This window comes from Salvelinus fontinalis, chromosome 30 (assembly GCF_029448725.1).
Source record: "Salvelinus fontinalis isolate EN_2023a chromosome 30, ASM2944872v1, whole genome shotgun sequence".
NCBI classification, from domain to species: domain Eukaryota; kingdom Metazoa; phylum Chordata; class Actinopteri; order Salmoniformes; family Salmonidae; genus Salvelinus; species Salvelinus fontinalis.
In genome coordinates, this window is record NC_074694.1 from 13,202,916 (window position 1) to 13,230,015 (window position 27,100).

At 45.0% G+C, this 27,100-nt stretch overlaps 1 protein-coding gene across 3 annotated transcripts in view; it reads left to right on the plus strand.

The window, feature by feature from the left end:
* Positions 1 to 27,100, plus strand: part of LOC129828648 (caskin-2-like) — a 123,734-nt gene that overhangs the window by 43,301 nt on the left and 53,333 nt on the right. For all 3 annotated transcript variants that reach the window (XM_055889745.1, XM_055889743.1, XM_055889746.1), the window contains 8 exons: positions 625 to 722; positions 909 to 1,054; positions 5,761 to 5,856; positions 19,376 to 19,509; positions 21,131 to 21,239; positions 22,378 to 22,486; positions 23,135 to 23,229; positions 25,849 to 25,966. In XM_055889745.1, the coding sequence (XP_055745720.1) occupies positions 625 to 722; positions 909 to 1,054; positions 5,761 to 5,856; positions 19,376 to 19,509; positions 21,131 to 21,239; positions 22,378 to 22,486; positions 23,135 to 23,229; positions 25,849 to 25,966 (905 nt within the window). The remainder of the gene's footprint in view (positions 1 to 624; positions 723 to 908; positions 1,055 to 5,760; positions 5,857 to 19,375; positions 19,510 to 21,130; positions 21,240 to 22,377; positions 22,487 to 23,134; positions 23,230 to 25,848; positions 25,967 to 27,100) is intronic.

A 27,100-nucleotide genomic window follows, 5' to 3' on the forward strand; every position in this document is an offset into this window, starting at 1 on the left:
CCATTTATAAGGACTAGGGTGCCATTTGGGATGCACCTTGGTCAGTTTATTCCCAGGTGCTTGGACCTGGTCCTTGGTTTAAGGTTGAGGCTGGAACAGCAGTATTTCAACAGTCTGGAATACCCTGCTCTCCAGGAATGAAGGGCCCAAATGTATGTCTTTCATTTGTCCCTCTGTGGAATATACTACCCCCTGATGCAAACACACCCATCATGTCTGCACCAGCCTGATGTTTCATGAAGGCTCACCTCCTGTGAAGTCCTCAGTTAGATGTATACCCTCCCTGTTTATGGCAGACTCATTTTACCCTGGACCCCCCCCCCCCCCCCCCCCCCCCCCAACCAACCAGGGGAAAGGGGAAGACCTGTTTCTAAACCAGACAGTATGGAGGCTGTACAAGCTTCTAGAATATTCCCAGCAAATTAGTAGTAGTGTGACAATAGACTTTCCCTCCCTCCACTCCCCATCCCTTCTCTCTCCTCTCTCTCTCCTCTCTCTTCTCTTCTCGCTCTCTCTCTCTCTCCTCTCTCCTCTCTCCTCTCTCCTCTCTCCTCTCTCCTCTCTCCTCTCTCCTCTCTCCTCTCTCCTCTCTCCTCTCTCCTCTCTCCTCTCTCTCTCTCTCAGGTTTTCAGCGTTACACCATGCAGCTCTAACAGGCACCACTGAGCTGCTGTCTCTACTACTGGAGGCTCAGGCCATTGTGGACATCAAAGACATTAATGGTGAGAGGTTATAAGCTATTATAAAACTGTTTTAAAACACTTACGAACCATTATAAACAAGTAATACAAGTCATTAAAGGGTAAATCCGTGATTGTATCCCACATTGCCCCTTTAATTTTTCAATCTTATGACTTACCGGCTCTCGTCCTCTCTCTCTCTTTCTCTCTTTCTCTTTCTCTCTCTAGGTATGCGTCCGCTACATTATGCAGCGTGGCAGGGTAAAGCTGACTCTGTGTTGCTGCTGCTGAGAGCTGGAGCCTCTGTTAACATGCTGTCACAGGACGGACACATACCTCTACACCTGTCTGCACAGTACGGACACTACCAGGTGGTGAGTACACATGAACACACGCAGACAGACGCATTCGCGCACACACACAAAATCCTATTTTCCCTAACCCTTAACGTAAATCTAACACTAATTCCAATCTTAACCCTAAACCCCCTAGAAATAGTATCTGACCTTATGGGGACAAATTTAGTTTGTTTACAAACAATTTTGGTTTGTTGACTATTCTTGTGGGAACTTCTGGTCCCCGCAAGAGATGTTAAACACGACCAGATGCATGCACGCACAGACACACACAAACAAATGACTAATTACTCCTTTTTTGATTCCAAGATGGCGTAGCAGTCGGACGTCTATTTTGTCTTGTCCCGTCCCGTGTATATATCGTTTTCTTCGTATATATTTTGTGTATATTTTTTATATTTTTAATCTCAATTTCGATCTTCGGACTGAACATACTCTCCTGCAACCCGCCTCACCCAATGTGGTACGGATCTGCTATTTTCTATACTTTAGAACCCCCATCAGCAGCCAGCCAGCTAACTAGCTACTAGCTAGTAGTCAGTTATCTACTGCTAGCGGTCATCACCGTTAACTCGGACATCAGCCAGCCTCAGCCCAGTCAATTCCTGCCAGTCTGCACAGCGCAGTATCAATCCAGAGCATATCGGACTGCTGTTTCTCTCCCACATCTCCCGATTCCTACCGCAAGCTCTGAATCTTTACACCGGATCATCGCAGCTAGCTAGCTGCTATCCGAGTGGATACTCCTGGCTAATTTCTCTGTCCCGAAGCAAGAACCAATTAGCCTGGAGCTAGCCTCGAGCTAGGCCGATCTCCCGGCTAGCCGAAGAGGTCCATCGGCCAATTCTTGGGCTGCGATACCTCTTTTGCCAATTGGCCTGGACCCTTAACTGCCGACACGGAGCCTCGCCGATCCATCATGACTGGTCTGCCAACGTAACCGTATGAGGTGGTTTCAACAGGCTCTTCCATTGCAACGTCCCCATAGGCCATTCTGCTAGCCTGCTAACCCCAGCCCGCTAGCTGTCTGAATCGCTGTGTCTCCAGCTCGCCTAGTTACTCACTGGACCCTATGATCACTCGGTTACACATGCCTCTGCCTAATGTCAATATGCCTTGTCTATTGCTGTTTTGGTTGGGGATTATTGTCTTATTTCACTGTAGAGCCTCCAGCCCTGCTCAATATGCCTTAGCTATCCTTTTTGTTCCACCCCCTCACACATGCGGTGACCTCACCTGGCTTAAATGGTGTCTCTAGAGACAAAACCTCTCTCATCGTCACTCAATGCCTAGGTTTACCTCCACTGTACTCACACCCTACCATACCCTTGTCTGTACATTATGCCTTGAATCTATTCTTCCACACCCATAAATCTGCTCCTTTTACTCTCTGTTCCGAACGCACTAGACGACCAGTTCTTATAGCCTTTAGCAGTACCCTTATCCAACTTCTCCTCTGTTCCTCTGGTGATGTAGAGGTCAACCCCTGCAGCCCCCAGCACCACTCCGATCCCCCAGGCACTCTCATTTGTTGACTTCTGTAACCGTAAAAGCCTTGGTTTCATGCATGTTAATGTTAGTTTATTAACTTAGTTTATTTTATTCACTGCTTTAGCACACTCCGCCAACCCGGATGTCCTAGCCGTGTCTGAATCCTGGCTTAGGAAGGCCACCAAAAATCCTGACATTTCCATCCCTAACTATAACATTTTCCGACAAGATGGAACTGCCAAAGGGGTCGGAGTTGCAATCTACTGCAGAGAGAGCCTGCAGAGTTCTGTCATACTATCCAGGTCTGTGCCCCAAAAATTTGAGCTTCTACTATTAAAAATCCACCTTTCCAGAAACAAGTCTCTCACCTTTGCCGCTTGTTATAGACCTCCTTCAGCCCCCAGCTGTGCCTTGGACATCATAGGTGAATTGATTGCCCCCTATCTATCTTCAGAGTTCGTACTGTTAGGTGACATAAACTGGGACATGCTTAACAGCTCGGCCATCCTACAATCTAAGCATAGATGCCCTCAATCTCACACAAATTATCAAGGAACCTACCAGGTACCGGTTTGCCGAGCTGGTCATGGGTGCACCTCAGCCAAGCTCAAGGTCCTAAACGATATCATAACCGCCATCGATAAAAGATAGTACTGTGCAGCCGTCTTCATCGACCTGGCCAAGGCTTTCGACTCTGTCAATCACCGCATTCTTATCGGCAGACTCAATAGCCTTGGCTTCTCAAATGACTGCCTCGCCTGGTTCACCAACTACTTCTCAGATAGTGTGTCAAATTGGAGGGCCTGTTGTCCGGACCTCTGGCAGTCTCTATGGGGGTGCCACAGGGTTCAAGTCTCGGGCCGACTCTTTTGTCTGCATATATAAATGATGTCGCTCTTGCTGCTGGTTATTCTTTGATCCACCTCTACGCAGACGACACCATTCTGTATACATCTGGCCCTTCTTTGGACACTGTGCTAACAAACCTCAAAACGAGCTTCAATGCCATACAACACTCCTTCCGTGGCCTCCAACTGCTTTTAAATGCTAGTAAAACTAAGTGCATGCTCTTCAACCAATTGTGCCCGCACCCTGCCGCCCGACTAGCATCACTACTCTAGACGGTTCTGACTTAGAATATGTGGACAACTACAAATACCTAGGTGTCTGGTTAGACAGTGTAGGGTGCCGTCTTTCGGATGGGACGTTAAACGGGTGTCCTGACTCTCTGAAGTCATTAAAGATCCCATGGCACTTATCGTAAGAGTAGGGGTGTTAACCCCGGTGTCCTGGCTAAATTCCCAATCTGGCCCTCAAACCATCATGGCCACCTAATCATCCCCAGCTTACAATTGGCTCATTCATCCCCCTCCTCTCCCCTGTAACTATTCCCCAGGTCGTTGCTGCAAATGAGAACGTGTTCTCAGTCAACTTACCTGGTAAAATAACGGTAAAATAAAAAAATATAAAAAAAAGACTGTAAACTCTCCTTCCATACTCACATTAAGCATCTCCAATCCAAAATTAAATCTAGAAAGTGCTTCCTATTTTGCAACACAGCCTCCTTCACTCATGCTGCCAAACATACCCTCGTTAAACTGACTATCCTACCGATCCTTGACTTCAGAGATGTAATTTACAAAATAGCCTCCAACACTCTACTCAGCAAACTGCATGTAGTGTATCACAGTTCCATCCGTTCTGTCACCAAAGCCCCATATACTATCCACCGCTGCGACCTGTATGCTCTCGTTGGCTGGCCCTCACTACATATTCGTCGCCACACCCACTGGCTCCAAGTAATCTATAAGTCTTTGTTAGGTAAAGCCCCGCCTTATCTCAGCTCACTGGTCAACACCCACCCGCAGCACGCGCTCCAGCAGGTATATTTCACTGGTCATACCCAAAGCCAACACTTCCTTTGGCCGCCTTTCCTTCCTGTTGCCAATGACTGGAACGAATTGCAAAAATCACTGAAGCTGGAGTCTTATATCTCCCTATCTAACTTTAAGCATCAGCTGTCAGAGCAGCTTACCGATCACTGTACCTGTACATAGCTAATCTGTAAATAGCACACCCAACTACCTCATCCCCATATTGTTACTTATCCTCTTACTCTTTTGCACCCCAGTATCTCTACTTGCACATCATCATCTGCACATCTATCACTATTGTGTTAATGCTAAATTGTAATTATTTCGTCTCTATGGCCTATTTATTGCCTTACCTCCCTACTCTTCTATATTTGCACACACTGTACATATATTTTTCTATTGTGTTATTGACTGTACTTTGTTTATGTGTAACTCTGTGTTATTTGTGTCGCACTGCTTTGCTTTATCTTAGCCAGGTCGCAGTTGTAAATGAGAACTTGTTCTCAACTGGCCTAGCTGGTTAAATAAAGGTTCAAAAAAAATAATAATAATCAACTCGAATGTTGAATATTTGGCTGGACTACACACAGGTAAGAGTCAGTGAGTGTCTGTATAGTGTTTCCAGGTGTGACAGCGTGTGTGTGTGTGTGTTAGGGGTCAGTGAGTGAAAGATACTACATGATGTGAACAGGTCAGCAATGGATCTTATAACACATTCCCTGAGTGAAGTATTGAGACTAACTGGGAAGGAGAAGGAATGTGTGTATTTAGTGTCTTTAACACCCAGGTAGTGAGTCTACCTGAGAGGTGGGTTCACACACACACAGCAGCATACCTGGTCATGGAGAGTTCTGAGGTATTGTATTGTGATGGGACAAAGCAGGGACAGAAACAAAGCCAGAGGTATTTCTCTGTAATAGAAGCCCCTGTTAGGACTGGTACTGGTGTCGCCCTGAGGATCTCACGTCTCTGTAGAAGAAGATAAACCACAGAGATGCTTTAGGGAAGGGTGTTTTCATGTGCATTTATTTAAGGATGATATTTATTCATGTGTTATCTCTTTTTTTTTTCCCCCTGTCTGTCTTTATCGCTCTCCCTCTGTTTCTCTCGGTCTCTCTCTCTTTCTCCGCCCCCCCCTCTCCTCTCTCTCTCCTTCTCTGTATCCCCCCCTCGCTCCTCTCGCTCTCCCTCTCTCTATCCCCCCTCTCTCCTCTCTCTCCTCCCCCTCTCTCTCTCCCTCTCTCTATCCTCCTCTCTCTCTCTCCCTCTCTCCCTCTCTCTATCCCTCCTCTCTCCTCCCCTCTCTCTCTCCCTCTCTCCCCCCCCTCCTATCTCTCCTCCCCCCTCTCTCTCCATCAGTCTGAGATGCTACTCCAGCACCAGTCTAATCCCTGTCTGGTGAACAAGGCCAACAAGACCCCTCTGGACCTGGCCTGTGAGTTTGGCAGACTCGAGGTGAGTCAAGTTTCAAGTTTTGTACAGGATACATATGGTATACATTATCCAACGAATTACTTACTTGCAGGTTACTTCGCGACAATGAAACAACAGTACGAAATAATAGAAAATAATAATATGAATAAAAAGTAAATGGCTCAGGAGAATATAATAACCTTTTTATCATAAGTATAATACAGGAAGGCACAATTAATATTCCAATATTTACACATGTATTGGGGATGGGGGGCAGTGTATAATAAGAGTCTGGTAGCAGCAGGTGTGTGTGTATAGCAGGGGAGGCTGGTGGGCAGATATATAGGAGGACGGGTTTATTGTAATGGATGAAACCTGTTGTGGACAGATTCTCGTGGACAGATGAAACGGAGAGAATCTGTCAATGCTCACATAGAATTATGTGATTACGTGCAGTAGTAGTTCCTGGTTTTGGGTTTTCATCATTGATTATTTGGACGAATCAGGATTGGGCGAAGGCGGTGCTTAAACTCATGTTGTGATTTTCAAGCCTGGATGATGAACGAATTCCACTAGATTCCACTGCCACAAAGTCAAAATTGGCTATATAATAAAAATGTCCTTTTTGGCCATGATAAACACGGGTAAAATTAGAGGAAGGAAGGGGTTTGGCCTAGAGTTTCCGTTTGCTAGGGAGGAGATTTCTCTTCCTTCCTGCCCCCCAGAAGTAAAACAAAAATGATAAATTTTTGCGTGAGAATTTTACTTCTGGTTGACGGAGATGATGGATGGAATGGCTTTCATGTGTTTGATACGGTTCCATTCATTCCGTTCCAGCCAATGAGACCGTCCTCCTATATATCCACCCACCAGCCTCCTCTGGTGTGTAAAGTACATTATTTTCATATATATATATATTTTAGTTAATATACTGTTGCTATGTGCTGTTTATGTACAATACTTCCCTCTTTAACCCACACCTTCACTGTCACGTTCTGACCTTAGTTCCTTTGTTTTATCTTTTGATTTAGTATGGTCAGGGCGTGAGTTAGGTGGGTTGTCTATGTTAGTTTTTCTATGATTTTCTATTTCTGTGTTTGGCCTGATATGGTTCTCAATCAGAGGCAGCTGTCAATCGTTGTCCCTGATTGGGAACCATGTTTAGGTAGGCTGTTTTCTGTTGGGTTTTGGTGGGTGGTTATTTTCAGTCTTTGTGTGTCTGCACCAGACAGAACTGTTTCGGTTTTCACTTTGTTGTTTTGTATTTGAAGTGTTCAGTTTTGGATTTATTAAATAAGATGAACACTAACCACGCTGCGCTTTGGTCCTCTCCTTCCACCGACGACAACTGTTATATTCACACACACAACAGTGATCAAAGACCAGTATAAGTGGTTATGTGTGGAGTGTGTGTCGTGTGTATATGTGTCGTGTATATGTGTGTGTGGAGTGTGTATTTGTGTGTGGAGTAAGGTTGCAAAGGGCCTGAAACGTTTTCCATGGGACAATTCATCAAAAAAGTTAGCTTATAACAGTGAACCTTTTTTTGTGGGATTCAGAAGGCAATTCTAGATCATGTGGTATATTTTAGTTAAACTATCCCCAATTCAATGAAATTGCAACCCTCTGCATGCACAGTGCATTCTTCCTTCACATATGCAGTGCACTCTTCCATCACATGTACAGCTGATTCTCAATATCTTGCATGCTAATGAGATGCTATTGAGCCCTCACTACTACAATGTTTGAGCCAAGGACTACATGCATTCTGGTAAGTTTTGATTACAATACTGGGAGGGGTGAATATATTTAATATGACATACATTATTTTTTGTTAACTAGTAGCCTACATAAAAGTGTGTTTTTAAATAATTTCTAACTTGTTAACATTTTCTGCTAGTTAGTTAGTTTTTACTACCATGTAAGTTTTAGCTTGCTTGGGCCTGCTACCTGTGGAGTGTTAATTCACCTGTTTCCATACATGTTTAATTTTAACATTTATCTTACAAAGTAGTTGTTTAATCTAACTGCTTAACTTTTTATCTGTACATGGAATTGTATTTGGGGTTTTTCATTTTTTTCTTCTTCTAATCTTTACAGGAAAATGCCATGGGCACTATCTGATGTGTGGAGACATTTCACTGCAGCTAATATAGAAGGAAAAGCTGAGTACATTTGCAAATACTGTGCCAAATCATATGTGAAGAATGCAACAAAGATGCAGAATGTCACGATCGTGTGGCGGATTGACGGACCAAAATGCAGCAGTTGGAAAATAAGCCATCTTCTTTTATTTAACAACACGAAGATGAACACGACACAAAACTCTATACAAACTAACAAAACAACAAAACGACCGTGAAGCTACAAACGTTGTTCACATACATACAGGCTACAAACGTTCTACATAGACAATTACCCACAACCAATGAGAGCCTATGGCTACCCTAAATAAGGCTCCCAATCAGAGACAACCGAAATCAGCTGTCTCTAATTGGGAACTCATTCAGGCAACCATAGACTCTCCTAGACAACTAAACATACATAGACAATACTAGAAACATGTACTCCACACAAACCCATATACTATACACAACCCCTTTACCATAAACACCCAAAACCAACAACACATAAACATTCCCCATGTCACACCCTGACCTAACTAAAATAATAAAGAAAACAAAGAATACTAAGGCCAGGGCGTGACATAACCCCCCCCTTGAGGCGCGAACTCCGGGCGCACCATACACAGTCTAGGGGAGGGTCTGGGTGGGCTTCCCTCCACGGTGGCGGCTCCGGCTCTGGTCGTGGTCCCCACTTCACCCCAGTCCCTAACCACCTCCTTAGCTTCTTCAAAATGACCCCTCTCCACATTAACCCCATTGCATTAAGGGGCAGTTCTGGACTAAGGGGCAGCTCCGGACTAAGGGGCAGCTCCGGACTAAGGGGCAGCTCCGGACTAAGGGGCAGCTCCGGACTAAGGGGCAGTACCAGGGTCAGGGGCAGTACCAGGGTAAGGGGCAGTACCAGGGTAAGGGGCAGCACCAGGGTAAGGGGCAGCACCAGGATAAGGGGCAGCACCAGGATAAGGGGCAGCTCCGGACTGAAGAATGGCAGCTCCGGGACTGAGGGACTGCAGCTCCGGACTGAGGGACTGCAGCTCCGGACTGAGGGATGGCCCATGGCTGGCTGACGGATCTGGCTGCTCATGGCTAGCTGACGGATCTGGCTGCTCATGGCTAGCTGACGGATCTGGCTGCTCATGGCTAGCTGATGGATCTGGCTGCTCATGGCTAGCTGACGGATCTGGCTGCTCATGGCTAGCTGACGGATCTGGCTGCTCATGGCTAGCTGACGGATCTGGCTGCTCATGGCTGGCTGACGGATCTGGCTGCTCATGGCTAGCTGACGGATCTGGCTGCTCATGGCTGGCTGACGGATCTGGCTGCTCATGGCTAGCTGACGGATCTGGCTGCTCATGGCTGGCTGACGGATCTGGCTGCTCATGGCTAGCTGACTGATCTGGCTGCTCCTGTCTGGTTGGCGGCTCTGGCAGATCCTGTCTGGTTGGCGGCTCTGGCAGATCCTGTCTGGTTGGCGGCTCTGGCAGATCCTGTCTGGTTGGCGGCTCTGGCAGATCCTGTCTGACGGACGGCTCTAGCGGCTCCTGTCTGGCTGGCGGCTCTAGCGGCTCCTGTCTGGCGGACGGCTCAGTAGGCTCATGGCAGACGGGCGGCTTTGCAGGCTCATGGCAGACGGGCGGCTTTGCAGGCTCATGGCAGACGGATGGCTCAGATGGCGCTGGGGAGACGGATGGCTCAGATGGCGCTGGGGAGACGGATGGCTCAGATGGCGCTGGGGAGACGGATGGCTCAGATGGCGCTGGGGAGACGGATGGCTCAGATGGCGCTGGGGAGACGGGCAGTTCAGTCATCGCTGTGCAGACGGCAGACTCCTGCCGGCTGAGGCGCACTGTAGGCCTGGTGCGTGGTGCCGGGACTGGTGGCACCGGGCTGGGAACACGCATCTCAGGGCTAGTGCGGGGAGAAGGAACAGGGCACACTGGACCCTGGGAGCGCACATTAGGCCTAGTGCGTGGTGCCGGAACTGGTGGTACCGGGCTGGGGACACGCATCTCAGGGCCAGTGCGGGGAGCAGGAACAGGGCATACTGGACCCTGGGGACGCACATTAGGCCTAGTGCGTGGGGCCGGAACTGGTGGTACCGGACTGGGGACACGCATCTCAGGGCTAATGCGGGGAGCAGGAACAGGGCATACTGGACCCTGGGGACGCACATTAGGCCTAGTGCGTGGGGCCGGAACTGGTGGTACCGGACTGGGGACACGCATCTCAGGGCTAATGCGGGGAGCAGCAACAGGGCACACTGGACTCTCAAGGCGTACTATAGGCCTTGTGCGTGGTACCGGTACTGGTGGTACCGGGCTGAGGACCCGCACATCAGGGCGAGTACGGGGAGAAGGAACAGTGCGTACAGGACTCTGGAAACACACAGAGGGCTTGGTGCATGGTGTAGGCACTGGTGGTAATGTGCTGGAGACACGCACCACAGGGCTAGTACGTGGAGGAACAACAGGGCTCTGGAGACACCCAGGAAGCTTGATGCGTGGTGTAGGCACTGGTGGTAATGGGCTGGAAACACGCACCTCAAAGCTAGTGCGGGGAGCAGGAACAGTGCGTAAAGGGCTCTGGAGACGCACCTTAGACCTAGTGCTTGGTGCCGGAACTAGTGGTACAGGGCTGGGGACATGCATCTCAGGATGAGTGCAAAAAGTAGGAACAGGACACACCGGGTTGTGAAGGTGTACTGGAGACCTGGTGTGTATAGCCGGCATCAAATCTTCCGGAACTTTAACACGAGTTTCAGGCTGAGTACGAGGAACTGACACAGGTGGCATCGGACAGCTAATACGCTCCTCAGGAAGAATGCATTGCATACTCTGCCAAACCAACAGCTCTCTCTCTTCACTCTCCTCCAATTTCGTCAACAACTCTTCGAATGTCTCATAATCTCCCCTTCGTTCACTCTCCTCCAATCTGTCCAATAACTCCTCGACACACTCAGACTCACCCCTCAACTTCGCCGACTGCTCCAAGTGCCCCCCTCCAAAAAAAAATTTGTGCTGTCTCTTGGGCTTCCTCCCGTGTCGCCGTGCTGCCTCAATCTCTGCCTTGGGGCAGTGATATTCCCCTGGCTGTGACCAGGGTCCTCTCCCGTCTAGAATTTCCTCCCATCTCCAGAAATCCTTTGTAGGTAGGTCCTGTTGCCGCCTTCCATGCCGCTTGGTCCTATGGTGGGTAATTCTGTCACGATCGTGTGGCGGATTGACGGACCAAAATGCAGCAGTTGGAAAATAAGCCATCTTCTTTTATTTAACAACACGAAGATGAACACGACACAAAACTCTATACAAACTAACAAAACAACAAAACGACCGTGAAGCTACAAACGTTGTTCACATACATACAGGCTACAAACGTTCTACATAGACAATTACCCACAACCAATGAGAGCCTATGGCTACCCTAAATAAGGCTCCCAATCAGAGACAACCGAAATCAGCTGTCTCTAATTGGGAACTCATTCAGGCAACCATAGACTCTCCTAGACAACTAAACATACATAGACAATACTAGAAACATGTACTCCACACAAACCCATATACTATACACAACCCCTTTACCATAAACACCCAAAACCAACAACACATAAACATTCCCCATGTCACACCCTGACCTAACTAAAATAATAAAGAAAACAAAGAATACTAAGGCCAGGGCGTGACACAGAATCATCTTTCTAAGTGCATAAAGTTCCCTCAGCGCTCATAACAAGCAACCTCTGACAAAAGTCCCTCTACTTCTATTCGAGGTGAAAATTATGAATCAGACACCCTATCGATAGCAACAGCTCATGGTTCTCCTGGAATCAGAAGTTTTTTGACTCAATGGAGGAATGTAGTCAGAGAGATGCTGATGAATGTCTTGCTCGAGCTGTGTATGCAACTGGTTCACCTCTTGATGCTCACAGGCAATGTGTATTGGAAGAGATTTCTGAATGTTCTTCACCCAGCATACACCCCTCCAACCAGGCATACTTTATCTACTCATTTGCTGGATGCAGAGGTCAACAGGAGTTCAAGTGAAGGTCAAGCAAATCAAAGAGAAAGCAGACTGTACTGCAATCATCTCTGATGGGTGGTCGTATGTTCGTGGGCAAGGAATAATTCACGACATCATCTCCACCCCTCAACCAGTATTCTACAAGAGCATAGCCACAAGGGACAACAGACACACTGGTCTCTACATTGCAGATGAGCTGAAGGCAGTCATCAATGACCTTGGACCACAGAAGGTATTTGGACTGGTGACAGACAATGCTGTGAACATGAAGGCTGCTTGGTCTAAAGTGGAGGAGTCCTACCCTCACATCACACCCATTGGCTGTGCTGCTCAGGCATTGAATCTGCTCCTCAAGGACATCGTGGCACTGAAAACAATGGATACACTACAAGAGAGCCAAGGAAATGGTTAGGTATGTGAAGGGTCATCAAGTTATTGCAGGAATCTACCTCACCAAGCAAAGTGAGAAGAATAAGAGCATCACATTGAAGCTGCCTAGCAACACCAGTTGGGGTGGTGTTGTCATCATGTTTGACAGTCTCCTGGAGGGGAAGGAGTCTCCCCCAAGAAATGGCCATATCACAGTCTGCCGATATGGACAGCCCCATCAAGATGATCCTCCTGGATGATGTATTTTGGGAGAGAGTGGTAATCAGCCTTAAACTCCTGAAACCTATAGCAGTAGCCATTGCACAGATTGAGGGAGACAATGCCATCCTGTCTGATGTTCAGACACTGCTTGTAGATTGATATACAGTGGTTCCTCCTTTAAAGGTTACACCGTGGGACTTAGAGGTACCCAGCATCACGGCTTCATTGTTCCAGACCACCACAAGGGGGAGTTAGAGCACTCATTATGCATTTGGTTCCCAAGGTTTTTATATGACCAATCGTATCGAGTGGTTCCAATGACGAAATTGACGCGAGCCACCCGTCCCTGGTGACTTTCTTTAGCAAAGATGGCTGACAAAACATTACGGGGGAAGCAAATGTAAGTAGTTATAATGTCATAACGACTCAAGCAAAACATTTACAATTGAGGGCAAGATTTTTGGCAGTTTGACGAAGTACACTTCCAAGCAAGGGCTTTGGGATGGAGATGCAATATTTTTTTTATTTACCTACCTTTACCTTTAACTAGGCAAGTCAGTTAAGAATAAACCTCTACCGATTCACCCTCCCGGATCTGGGATCTTCCTCATCAGAAACGCTGACTAGCATAGCCTAGCCTTGCGCCACAGGGATATAATATAATTTCATGAAATCACAAGTCCAATACAGCAAATGAAAGATTAACATCTTGTGAATCCAGCCAGCATGTCCGATTTTTTTAAAATGTTTTACAGCGAAAACACGATATATATATTTGTTAGCTCACCACAATAGCCAAACACACAACGCCATGTTTTCACCGCAAACATAGCTTTCACAAAACCCACAAATAGAGATAAAATTAATCACTAACCTTTGAACAGCTTCATCAGATGACAGTCTTATAACATCATGTTATACAATACATTTATGTTTTGTTCGAAAGTTTGCATATTTATAGGTATAAATCGTAGTTTTACATTGCAGCCACTGTCACAAATAGCACCAAAACAGCCAGAATAATTACAGAGAACAACGTGAAATACATAAATACTCATCATAAAACATTTATGAAAAATACATGTTGTACAGCAAATGAAAGATAAACATCTTGTGAATCCAGCCAATATTTCCGATTTTTTTTGAAGTGTTTTACAGCGAAAACACAACATATTTGTTAGCTCACCACAATATCCAAAAACACAACACCATTTTTCCACCGCAAAGGTAGCTTTCACAAAACCCACAAATAGAGATAGAATGAATCACTAACCTTTGAACAACTTCATCAGATGACAGTCTTATAACATCATGTTATACAATACATTTATGTTTTGTTCGAAAATGTGCATATTTATAGCTACAAATCCTGGTTTTACATTGTGAATACGGCGCCATAATGCACCAAATTGTCAGGAGAAATTTCAGACAGTCACGTAATCTAACCAAAATACTCATCATAAACTTTGCTAAAAAATACATGTTGTACAGCAAATGAAAGATTCACTGGTTTTTAATGCAACCGCTGTGTTAGATTTCAAAAAATTACTTTAGTACAAAGTACAGAATGCAATATTCTGAGACAGAGGCCAGCCATTCTCCGCCATGTTGGAGCCAACATATTCCACAAAAATACGAAATAACATCATAAACATTCTCTTAACTTTGATGATCTTCCATCAGAATGTAGTGCTAGGAGTCCTAGTTCCACAATAAATCATTGTTTTGTTTTAGAATGTCCATTTCTTCTGTCGAATTAGCAACTTTGGCTAGCATTGTGGCGGGCACATGTCCATCAACTCTTGGCGCATGGAACGAAAAATTCCAAAAGTCACAATAAACGTCGAATAAACTGGTCAAACGCGGTTGAAAATCCATCTTTATGATCTTTTTCTCATATGTATCCAATAAAGTCCAAGACGGAGCATTTCGTCGGGTATACCTAACGCATTTCAGAAGACAATGTGGTGTTCCCTGGTGCGCGGCTAAATACTGCCAATAGGGCGGACCTGTCACTCCAAAAGCTCTCATTCGGTCTCACATCAAGCTAGACACCCTATTCAACATTCTACTGCCTGTTGACATCTAGTGGAAGGCGTATGAAGTGCATACAGATCCATAAATATAAGGCAATTGAATAGGCAAGGCCTGACACAGAGCCCCATTTTTTCAGAATTTTCACTTCCTGTTTGGAAGTTTGCTCCCAAATGAGTTCTGTTTTACTCACAGATATAATTCAAACAGTTTTAGAAACTGCAGAGTGTTTTCTATCCAATAGTAATAATAATATGCATATCGTATGATCTAGAACAGAGTACGAGGCCATTTCATTTGGGCACGATTTTTTCCCAAAGTGAAAACAGCGCCCCCTATTTCCCAGAGGTTATTAAGAAAAAATTCTTATTTTCAATGATGGCCTAGGAACAAGGCAGGTTAACTTCCTTGTTCAGGGGCAGAACGACAGATTTTTACCTTGTCATCTCGGGGGATTCGATCTTGCAACTTTTCGGTTACTAGTCCAACGCTCTAACCACTAGGCTACCTGCCGGCAGGCGTGCCAACATATCTCATCAGCCACCTGGTGGAAGGGACTTTGTTCATCTGAGGCTCTTTCCCTTGTTGTCTCTATCATCCTCCAAATCCCATCAACATCAGCCGCCTCAGAGCGCAACTGGTCCTTGTTTGGGAACACACACACCAAAGCACGCAACAGGCTGACTAATACAAGGGTTGAAAAATTGGTGGCCATCCGGGCAAATTTGAGGCTTTTGAGCCTGACAACGAGCCATCCTCAACAAGGTTGGAAAGTGACAGTGAAGATGAAGCCTCAGAGTCTGACGTTCAAGAGGTGGACATTGAGGAGGTCCAGGAAAACGTGTTTGGGAGATGCGATGGATCATTGGGGATCATTCAATATTCCCTTTCTTTTGTTGTTCAGTGGACTCATCACATGGGATGATTTAACTCATTTAATTGAAGTTCAATTTGTAACTAAATATAATTTGACATTTATTTTTGGAAGGATTGAATCATTTGCAATTATGTCTACTTATGGTAAGGTAAATGGTTTATGTTTCTGTCTCCATATGATATGGTAAATATATCCAATGCAAAAAACATCTACATTTAAATGGCATTAATATTAATTCCCATATATTCCTGTTAACTCCCACAGAAAGTGTGTGTGTGTGTGTGTGTGTGTGTGGATTGTATACAGTTGAAGTTGGAAGTTTACATACACCATAGCCAAACACATTTAAACTCAGTTTTTCACAATTCCTGATATTTAATCCTAGTAAAAAATCCCTGTTTTAGGTCAGTTAGGATTACCACTTTATTTTAAGAATGTGAAATGTCAGAATAATAGTAGAGTGATTTATTTCAGCTTTTATTTCTTTCATCACATTCCCAGTGGGTCAGAAGTTTACATACACTCAATTAGTATTTGGTAGCATTGCCTTTAAATTGTTTAACTTGGGTCAAGCATTTCGGGTAACCTTCCACAAGCTTCCCACAATACGTTGGGTGAATTTTGGACCATTCCTCCTGACAGAGCTGGTGTAACTGAGTCAGGTTTGTAGGCCTCCTTGCTCGCACACACCTTTTCAGTTCTGCCCACACATTTTCTATAGGATTGAGGTCAGGGCTTTGTGAATGCCACTCCAATACCTTGACTTTGTTGTCCTTAAGCCATTTTGCAACAACTTTGGGAGTATGCTTGGGGTCATTGTCCATTTGGAAGACCCATTTGCAACCAAGCTTTAACTTCCTGACTGATGTCTTGAGATGTTGCTTCAACATATCCACATGATTTTCCTGTCTCATGATTCCATCTATTTTATGAAGTGCACCAGTCCCACCTGCAGCAAAGCACCCCCACAACATGATGCTGCCACCCCCGTGCTTCACGATTGGTTTTCTTCAGTTTGCAAGCATCCCCCTTTTTCCTCCAAACACAGTGCTATTTTTGTTTCATCAGACCAGAGGAAATTTCTCCAAAAAGTATAATATTTGTCCCCGTGTGCAGTTATTAGTTTGGTTTTTAATGATGGTTTTGGAGCAGTGGCTTCTTCCTTGCTTAGCGGCCTTTCAGTTTATGTCGATATAGGACTCGTTTTACTGTGGATATAGATACTTTTGTACCTGTTTCCTCCAGCATCTTCACAAGGTCCTTTGCTGTTGTTCTGGGATTGTTTTCACTTTTCGCACAAAAGTACGTTCATCTCTAGGAGACAGAATGCACCTCTTCCATGAGCGGTATGACGTCTGCGTGGTCCCATGGTGTTTATACTTGCGTACTATTGTTTGTACAAATGAACGTGGTACCTTCAGGACTTTTGGAAATTGCTCCCAAGGATGAACCAGACTTGTGGAGGTCTACCATACCAGGTCTTGGCTGATTTCATTTGATTTTCCATGATGTCAAGCAAAGAGGCACTGAGTTTGAAGGTAGGCCTTGAAATACATCCACAGGTACACCTCCAATTGACTCAAATTGTCAATTAGCCTATCAGAAGCTTCTAAAGCCATGACATCATTTTCTGGAATTTTCCAAGCTGTTTAAAGGCACAGTCAACTTAGTGTATGTAAACTTCTGACCCACTGGAATTGTGATACAGCGAATTATAAGTGAAATAATCTGTCTGTAAACAATTGTTGGAAAAATTACTTGTGTCATGCCCACAGTAGATGTCTTTACCGACTTGCCAAAACTATAGTTTGTTAAGAAGTTTTTCAACCACTCCACAAATTAGTTTTAATGACTCCAATGTAAGTATATGTAGACTTCCAACTTCAACTGAAGAAGAGGAGTGTGTGTGGATTGTCAATGTGTGTGTGTGGAGTGTATATGTGTGTGGAGTTTGTGTATATATGTGTGTGTGGAGTGTGTATTTGTGTGGAGTGTACATGTGTTTGTAGAGTGGAGTGTTAATGTGAGTGTGTATTTGTGTGGAGTGTGTTTGTGGAGTGTGTATGTGAGTGTGTATTTGTGTGGAGTGTATGTGTGTTTGTGGAGTGGAGTGTGTATGTGAGTGTGTATTTGTGCGGAGTTTGTCTCATAGAGGGTGTGTGATGAATAGAGGGGTATGTATCTGTCAAACATCTCACAGAGCTCAGATTAACTACCAACTAAAATAAACCTGTTTCTGCTAACGGGGCATGAGTTTCAGTTCTGCTCTCTGGACAGGCAAGGACACACACACACACACACACACATACACATACACATACACATACACATACACATAGACATAGACACTCACACACTGATGTATTGTACACAGACACATAGATAAACACACACACTCACACACTGATGTATTGTACACAGACACACAGATAAACACACAGAGACACGCACACACAAACTGATGTATTGTACACACACATACTACAAAATCCCTTTAAATTCCTTTTACTAATGTATGTTTCTCTGTCACAGTTATGGCTGTCTTGTCATTAAATGTTTAGCTGCCCCAGTAATTAAGATTTAGCCAAAGTTGAATTCGCACACACATGCAGACATGCACGCAAACACACACGCACACACACACACATGCCTGTGTAATCTTCTGGCCCTGTGAATTGCAGAACAGGCTGAGTCAGTTAAGGTCTTTGTTACTGTAGTTTCTCTCTCTCTCTCTCTGTCTCTGTCTCTCTCTTCCTTTCTCTCACACACTTTCTCTCTCCTCTCTCTGTGTCTCTCTCTCTGTGTCTCTCTCTCTGTGTCTCTCTCTCTGTGTCTCTCTCTCTGTGTCTCTCTCTCTGTGTCTCTCTCTCTGTGTCTCTCTCTCTGTGTCTCTCTCTCTGTGTCTCTCTCTGTGTGTCTCTCTGTGTGTCTCTCTCTCTCTCTCTCTCTCTCTCTCTCTCTCTCTCTCTCTCTCTGTGTCTCTCTCTCTCTCTCTCTCTCTCTCTGTGTCTCTCTCTCTGTGTCTCTCTCTCTGTGTCTCTCTCTCTGTGTCTCTCTCTCTGTGTCTCTCTCTCTGTGTCTCTCTCTCTGTGTCTCTCTCTCTGTGTCTCTCTCTCTCTCTCTCTCTCTCTCTCTCTCTCTCTCTCTCTCTCTCTCTCTCTCTCTCTCTCTCTCTCTCTCTCTCTCTCTCTCTCTCTCTCTCTCTCTCTCTCTCTCTCTCTCTCTCTCTCTCTTCCCCCCCTTCCTTCCTTCAAGGGGCTTTATTGGAATGGGAAACATATGTTAACATAGCCAAAGCAAGTGAAGTAGATAATAAAAATTAACAGTAAACATTACACTCACAGAAGTTCCAAAGGAATAAAGAAATTTCAAATGTCATATTATGTCTATATACAGTGTTGTAACGATGTGCAAATAAATGTGGGTTGTATTTACGATGGTGTTTGTTCTCTGTCTCTCTCTCTCTCTGTTTTAAGGTCTTTGTTACTATGGTCGGTCTCCCACCCCCCCTCTCTTACAGTTAGGGTTTTAGTTACTGTAGCAGGGGTATCTTTAGACAGCCAGTGCGTGGACAGTTGCTGGGCAGGGTTTATGTGGCCCCATAAAATATACATGTATGTAATACACAAATTAAATGTATCCATTTGGACTTTCAATGATACTAAGCTCATCTTTCTGTTTTTATGTCTCTCTCTCCATCTCTCTCTTTCACTCCTTTACTCTTCACTGCTTCTATACCTCTACACCCCTCTCTCTCTCCTCTCTCTCTCTCTCTCTCTCTCTCTCTCTCTCTCTCTCTCTCTCTCTCTCTCTCTCTCTCTCTCTCTCTCTCTCTCTCTTTCTCTCTCTCTCTCTTTCTCTCTCTCTTTCTCTCTCTCTCTTTCTCTCTCTCTCTCTCTCTCTCTCTCTCTCTCAGGTTGCTCAATTGTTATTGAACAGCAACATGGTGGTAGCTCTGTTGGAGGGGGAGGGGCTAGACGGTTTAGACAATGCCTCCTCCAACACGCCCCTTCACCTGGCCGCTCGCAACGGACACAAAGACATCATCAGGTGAGAGGAGTGACTGTCCCTGACCGTGTGTCTGTGTGTTGACATTGCGTAACTGGGCTCTCCACCCTCGAACCCCATAACCTCAAGGGTTTCTGACACGCTGTTAATGATTCCCATACGCCTTAAATCACCACATTCCCTGGATAAGCCTTCCCTCCATCCCTCTTACACATTCTGCTTCTGTTGGGGAATGTGTCTGCCATATTATATATGGGAGAGAGAGAGAGACGGGGGATACAACTTTTCTACCTTCTCTACTACATTTGTGAGACTTTAGTTCCTCATACAGATTTCTCTCTCTTTGTTGTGGATGGAGGGATGAAATATCTGGTCAGCGGGATATAAGGTCTTAGAAAAGAGTCAGTTTGCAGCCTCCCTTTCACTTCAGCTCAGTGTGATTATTAAACCTCTTTTAAGATGCTGAGTTACCAGCTATCCTTCACTTTACTCCCCCTCATCTCCTCTCCTTCTCCTCCTCTCCTTTCATCTCCTCTCTCCTTCTCCTCCTCCTCTCCTTTCATCTCTCCTCTCTCCTCTCCTTCACCTCCTCTCCTTTCATCTCCTTCTCCTCCTCCTCTCCTTTCATCTCTCCTCTCTCCTCTCCTTCACCTCCTCTCCTTTCATCTCCTCTCTCCTCTCCTTCTCCTATCCTTTCATCTCCTCTCTTCTCCTCCTCCTCTCCTTTCATCTCTCCTCTCTCCTTCTCCTCCTCCTCCTCTCCCTTTCCTCCTCTTCTTCTCCTCTTCTCCTCCTCGCCCTCTCCTTTTATCTCCTCCCCCTCTTCTTCTCCTCCCCTATCTCCTCCTCTTCCTCTCCTTTTTCTACTCCTTCTTACTCCTCACCTCTTCTCTCCCCTCTCCTCGTCCTCGCTCCCTCCTCTCTCTCTCCTTCCTCTAATTTTCCCTCTCCTCTATTTTTCTGCTCTACCCTCCCCTATCTTTCTCCTCTACCCTTCTCTCCTCTATCTCCTCTACCCTCTCCTTCCCTCCCTTATATTCCCGGTGGTGTGGAAGTCTGTGAATCATCTCTCTGACGTTCCCTCCCCGTACCAGGCTTGTGTCCTAAATTGCACCATAATCCCCACATAGTGCACAACGTTGTGTCTCTGGTCAAAAGTAGAGCATCCTGTAGGGAATAGTGTTCCACATGGGATGCCAGCCCAGATGTCCTCCTCCACACACAGCTGTCTGGATCTGATGCTCTACGCATTCCTACAGCTGGCTCCTCCTGTCTGTCTGTCTGTCTGTCTGTCTGTCTGTCTGTCTGTCTGTCTGTCTGTCTGTGCTAAACTGTCTGTCTGTCTGTCTGTCTGTCTGTCTGTCTGTGCTAAACTGTCTGTCTGTCTGTCTGTCTGTCTGTCTGTCTGTCTGTGCTAAACTGTCTGTCTGTCTGTCTGTATGTCTGTGCTAAACTGTCTGTCTGTCTGTCTGTCTGTCTGTCTGTCTGTCTGTGCTAAACTGTCTGTCTGTCTGTCTGTCTGTCTGTCTGTGCTAAACTGTCTGTCTGTCTGTCTGTCTGTGCTAAACTGTCTGTCTGTCTGTCTGTCTGTCTGTCTGTGCTAAACTTCCTGTCTGTCTGTCTGTCTGTGCTAAACTTCCTGTCTGTGTTTGTCCCGTCTCAGGGTGCTACTGAAGGCTGGTATAGACATCAACAGAACCACTAAGGCTGGCACCTGTCTGCACGAGGCTGCCCTCTACGGCAAGACTGAAGTAGTGTGTCTGCTGCTGGACGTAAGACCAACACTACCGTCTAACTCTCTATACTGGCATACGTCCCAAATGACACCCTATTCCCTGTTTAGAGCACTACTTTTGACAAGGGGACCTAGTATAGCGAATAGGGTGCCTTTTGTGACGTGTACACTTAGCGATCTCCTGAGGATCCTAAAACCTTGATGTTCGTGTGTTTTTGTTTCATCGGAAACATGACAAAGGAGCTTTAATATGAGCTATTTTATAGACGTCGCTATAGTGACACATGAAGACTGGCACCCAGACTAAGGATTGATAGTCACACTCACAATAGAAGTACTGCACAGAGTGTGTTGTTTTTTAAAAGATATGTTGAGAGTTTTTGTTCTTTAATAAGGGATGGGGTTGACACACACACACACTATATATTCAAAAGTATGTGGACACCCCTTCCAATTTGTAAGATTTGACTATTTCAGCCACACCCGTTGCTGACACAGGTGTATAAAATCAAGCAATCAGCCATGCAATCTCCATAGACAAACATTGGCAGTAGAATGGCCTTACTGAAAAGCTCAGTGACTTTCAACGTGGCACCGTCATAGGATGCCACCTTTCCAACAAGTCAGTTCGTCAAATTTTTGCCCTGCTAGAGCTTCCCCTGTCAACTGTAAGTGCTGTTACTGTGAAGTGGAAACGTCTAGGAGCAACAATGGCTCAGCAGCAAAGTGGTCAACATGCGCAATGCCTGGCTCGCAGTCGGTGTTCCAATTCATCCCAAAGGATTTTTCAAGATCGGTGTGGAAGAACTTGACTGGCAGAGCCCTTACCTCAACCCCATCGAACACCTTTGGGATGAATTGGTACACCAACTGCGAGCCAAGCCTAATCGCCCAACAACAGTGCCCGACCTCACTAATGCTCTTGTGGCTGAATGGAAGCAAGTCCCTGCATTAATGTTCCAACATCTAGTGGAAAGCCTTCCCAGAAGGCTGTTATAGCAGCAAAGGGGGGACCAACTCCATACTAATGCCCATGATTTTGGAATGAGATGTTTGACGAGCAGGTGTCCACATACTTTTGGTCATGTAGTGTAGCTTCAGTTGGGGGAAAGTGTGTGTGTGTGCTTGCATACGTGTGTGTTAGAGACTAACTCTGTGTGTGTCCGTCCACCTAGGCTGGTATTGATGTGAATCTGCGTAACACTTACAACCAGACAGCTCTGGACAACGTCAACCAGTTCACCACCTCATCAGCCAGCAAGGACATCAAGATAATATTACGAGGTCTCCTCTCCTACATACACATGTTACTATGTTAGATTTCTGGACCTGTTGTTCCTCTATATATTTCCCCAGTGTGGTTTATGGATTGTTTTCTATGTATTCTCCAGTCGACGTTTCCCCACATTATTCACCCAGGTCCATCAAGACTGCTTTGTTGGTAAACATTCTGATTTAGTTAATGTAATTCTCTCTCGCTTTCTGTCTCTCTCTCTCGCTTTCTGTCTCTCTCTCTCGCTTTCTGTCTCTCTCTGTCTCTCTCTCTCTGTCTCTCTCTCTGTCTCTCTCTCTGTCTCTCTCTGTGTCTCTCTGTCTGTCTCTCTGTCTCTCTCTCTCTGTCTCTCTCTCTGTATCTGTCTCTCTCTCTTTGTCTCTCTGTGTCTCTCTCTTTGTCTCTCTCTGTCTCTCTCTGTCTCTCTCTGTCTCTCTCTGTCTCTCTCTCTCGCTGTCTCTCTCTGTCTCTCTCTCTCGCTGTCTCTCTCTCTCTCTCGCTCTCTCTCTCTGTGTTTCTCTCTCTGTGTCTCTCGCTCTCTCTCTCTGTGTCTCTCTCTCTGTTCTTCTCTCTGTGTCTCTCTCTGCATCTCTGTCTCTCTCTTTCTCTCTCTGTCTCTCTGTGTCTCTCTCTCTGTGTCTCTGTGTCTCTCTGTCTAGAAGCGTTAGGGTCTCTCCAGGTGAGAGCTGTGAAGGACTACTGGAACCTTCATGACCCTACAGCCCTCAACCTCCGTGCTGGAGACCTCATCATGGTTTGTGTTCATGCCTCAACATAAACAATCCCGTTTGTTCCTGCTCTTTAGGCAGACAGAGCCGCTCTCAGAACAAGATTGAACAAGAACTGCTATTTTGATGTAGCTGCGTTGTGAGGGGTATTTGATGTACTTGTGAATTTGTTTTTACAGGTCTGTTTGGAGTTATGGTTGGTGTGAGTTATTTTAGAAGTGTCTGAGGGTAATTTGGTGTACCTTAGTGTGTAAGTCTGTATGTTTTGTTTGTGGTTATGGTGTGGCATTTTGGGGTAATTTGGTGTACTCTAAGTTGTCAACTGTTGGTTTGTAATTGTGGTATGAGGTATGTTAAGGGGTAATTGACTGTATCGTTTGTAAGAAATTGGAGTTTGTTCTATGTTTCCTAGTAGGTAAAGACAAGCCCTGTCAGTCAATCATTAGTTAGTGCATTCCATTGCTTGCGACATCACCAGTGCGTGTGTGTGTGTGTGTGTGTGTGTGTGTGTGTGTGTGTGTGTGGGTGTGGGTGTGGGTGTGTGTGTGTGTGTGTGTGTGTGTGTGTGTGTGTGTGTGTGTGTGGGTGTGGGTGTGGGTGTGGGTGTGGGTGTGGGTGTGGGTGTGTGTGTGTGTTGTTGTGGGCTACACTGTCAGAACTCTAATATTTGTTTTTGGCCCCTCTAGGCATTTGTTAAGCTGTAGGGGCAGTATTGAGTAGCTTGGATGAAAGGTGCACAGAGGTGCCCATAGTAAACTGCCTGCTCCTCAGTCCCAGTTGCTAATATATGCATATTATTAGTCGTATTGGATAGAAAACACTCAGAAGTTTCTAAAACTGTTTGAATGGTGTCTGTGAGTATAACAGAACTCATATGGCAGGCAAAAATCTGAAAAAAAATCCAAACAGGAAGTGGGAATTCTGAGGTTGGTCGATTTTCAACCAAGACCCTATTGAATACACAGTGGGATATGGATGAGTTTGCACTTCCTTGCGGCTTCCACTAGATGTCAACAGTCTGTAGAACCTTGTCTGATGCCTCTACTGTGAAGTGGGGCCGAAGGAGACAGGAATGAGTCAGGTCTACCATGCTCTGACCATGCGCGTTCACATGAGAGGGAGCTCCATTCCATCGCTCATCTGAAGTCAATGTAATTCTCCGGTTGGAACGTTACTGAAGATTTATGTTAAAAACATTCTAAAGATTGATTCAATACATCGTTTGACATGTTTCTACTGACTGTTACAGAACTTTTTGACATTTCGTCTGCTTTTAGTGAACGCGCTTCCTGACTTTGGATTTGTTTACCAAACACGCTAACAAAAATAGCTATTTGGACATAAATGATGGACATTACCGAACAAAACAAACATTTGTTGTGGGAGTCCTGGGAGTGCATTCCGACGAAGATCAGCAAAGGTAAGTGAAGATTTATAATGCTTTTTATGAGTTTGGTTGACTGCACAATTTGGCGGGTAACTGTATGGCTTCCTTTTGTGGCTGAACGCTGTTCTCAGATTATTGAATATTGTGCTTTTGCCGTAAAGCTTTTCAAATCTGACACAGCGGTTGCATTAAGAACAAGTGTATCTTTAATTCTATGTAAAACATATATCTTTTATCAAAGTTTATGATGAGTATTTGTTATTTGACGTGGCTCTCTGCAATTTCTCTGGATATTTTGGAGGCATTTCTGAACATGGCGCCAATGTAAACAGAGATTTTTGGATATAAATATGAACTTTATCGAACAAAACATATATGTATTGTGTAACATGAAGTCCTATGAGTGTCATCTGATGAAGATCATCAAAGGTTAGTGATTCATTTTATCTCTATTTCTGCTTTTTGTGACTCCTGTCTTTGGCTGGAAAAATGACTGTGTTTGTCTGTGATTTTGCGGTGACCTAACATAATCATTTATGGTGCTTTCGCTGTAAAGCCTATCTGAAATCGGACACTTTGGTGGGATTAACAACAAGATTACCTTTAAAATGGTATAAAATACATGTATGTTTGATTTTAATTATGAGATTTCCAATTGAATTTGGAGCCCTGCACTTTCACTGGCTGTTGTCATATCATCCTGTTAACGGGATTGCAGCCATAAGAAGTTTTAAGACTCGCTGAGAATGTATGTGTGTGTGTGCTCGCTCAGAGTGTGTTTGTGTGTGTGTGTGTTAGCTCTTCCATTGTTGTGTATAGGTCAGAGAAGAGCCTTGCAGGTTGCCCTGTCTAACATGGATCCAGTCTGCTGGCCTGGCACTTACACAGTGAGGACTGTGTGTACTGTACACTGTACTGTACACTATCTGCCCTCATTGGAATGTTAATAAGCCCATTTCCGTTACTCATGCAGAGATACATGAGGCGTAGAATACTAGCTAGTGTTGGGGTTTTACAGCACCAGCAGGGTGCTATTCACACACCAAACTGAAGAGAACGGACACGCTGATCTTGTCAATAAGAAAGTCGTTATTGTTGCACTAATCAACACGACTTCAATGTGACTTCAATGTGACGACTCTCACATCAGGTGGCTCAACAGAGTTGTTTTGGTAGAAGTTGACCCTCTAACCACTTAGAATCAACATTCACACAAATAGCAGAGCTATAATGCTGAACGATGAATGGTCGATTTCAGGTGTTAGAGCAGCACACGGACGTGCGGTGGAAAGGTCATATCCATGACAACCAGAGAGGAACGGACCGGGTCGGATACTTCCCTTCGTCTGTAGTGGAGGTCATCAGCCAGAGAGCAGGTACACACACACACACACACACACACACACACACACACACACACACACACACACACACACACACACACACACACACACACCAACACACCAACACACCAACACACCAACACACACCAACACACCAACACACCAACACAACACACCAACACAACACACCAACACAACACACCAACACAACACACCAACACAACACACCAACACAACACACACACACAACACACACACACACCAACACACACACACACCAACACACACACACACCAACACACACACACACCAACACACACACACACCAACACACACACACACCAACACACACACACACCAACACACACACCAACACACACACACACCAACACACACACACACCAACACACACACACACCAACACACACACACACTAACACACACACACACCAACACACCAACACACCAACACACCAACACACCAACACACACACCAACACACCAACACCAACTCACACACCAACACACCAACACACACACACACACACACACTAGAGGGCGACCAATTATGATTTTTCAACGCCGATACCGATTATTGGAGGACCAAAAAAAGCCGCTACCGATTTATCGGCCGATTTATAAAAATAAATAATAATAATAATAATAATTTAAAAAATATATATATTATTATTATTATTATTTGTAAAAATGACAATTACAACAATACTGAATGAACACTTATTTTAACTTAATATAATACATCAATAAAATCAATTTAGCCTCAAATAAATAATGAAACATGCTCAATTTGGTTTAAATAATGCAAAAACAAAGTGTTGGAGAAGAAAGTAAAAGTGCAATATGTGCCATGTAAGAAAGCTAACGTTTAAGTTCCTTGCTCAGAACATGAGAACATATGAAAGCTGGTGGTTCCTTTTAACATGAATCTTCAATATTCCCCGGTAAGAAGTTTTAGGTTGTAGTTATTATAGGAATTATAGGACTATTTCTCTCTATACCATTTATATTTCATTAACCTTTGACTATTGGATGTTCTTATAGGCACTTTAGTATTGCCAGTGTAACAGTATAGCTTCCGTCCCTCTCCTCGCTCCTACCTGGGCTCGAACCAGGAACACAACGACAACAGCCACCCTCGAAGCAGCG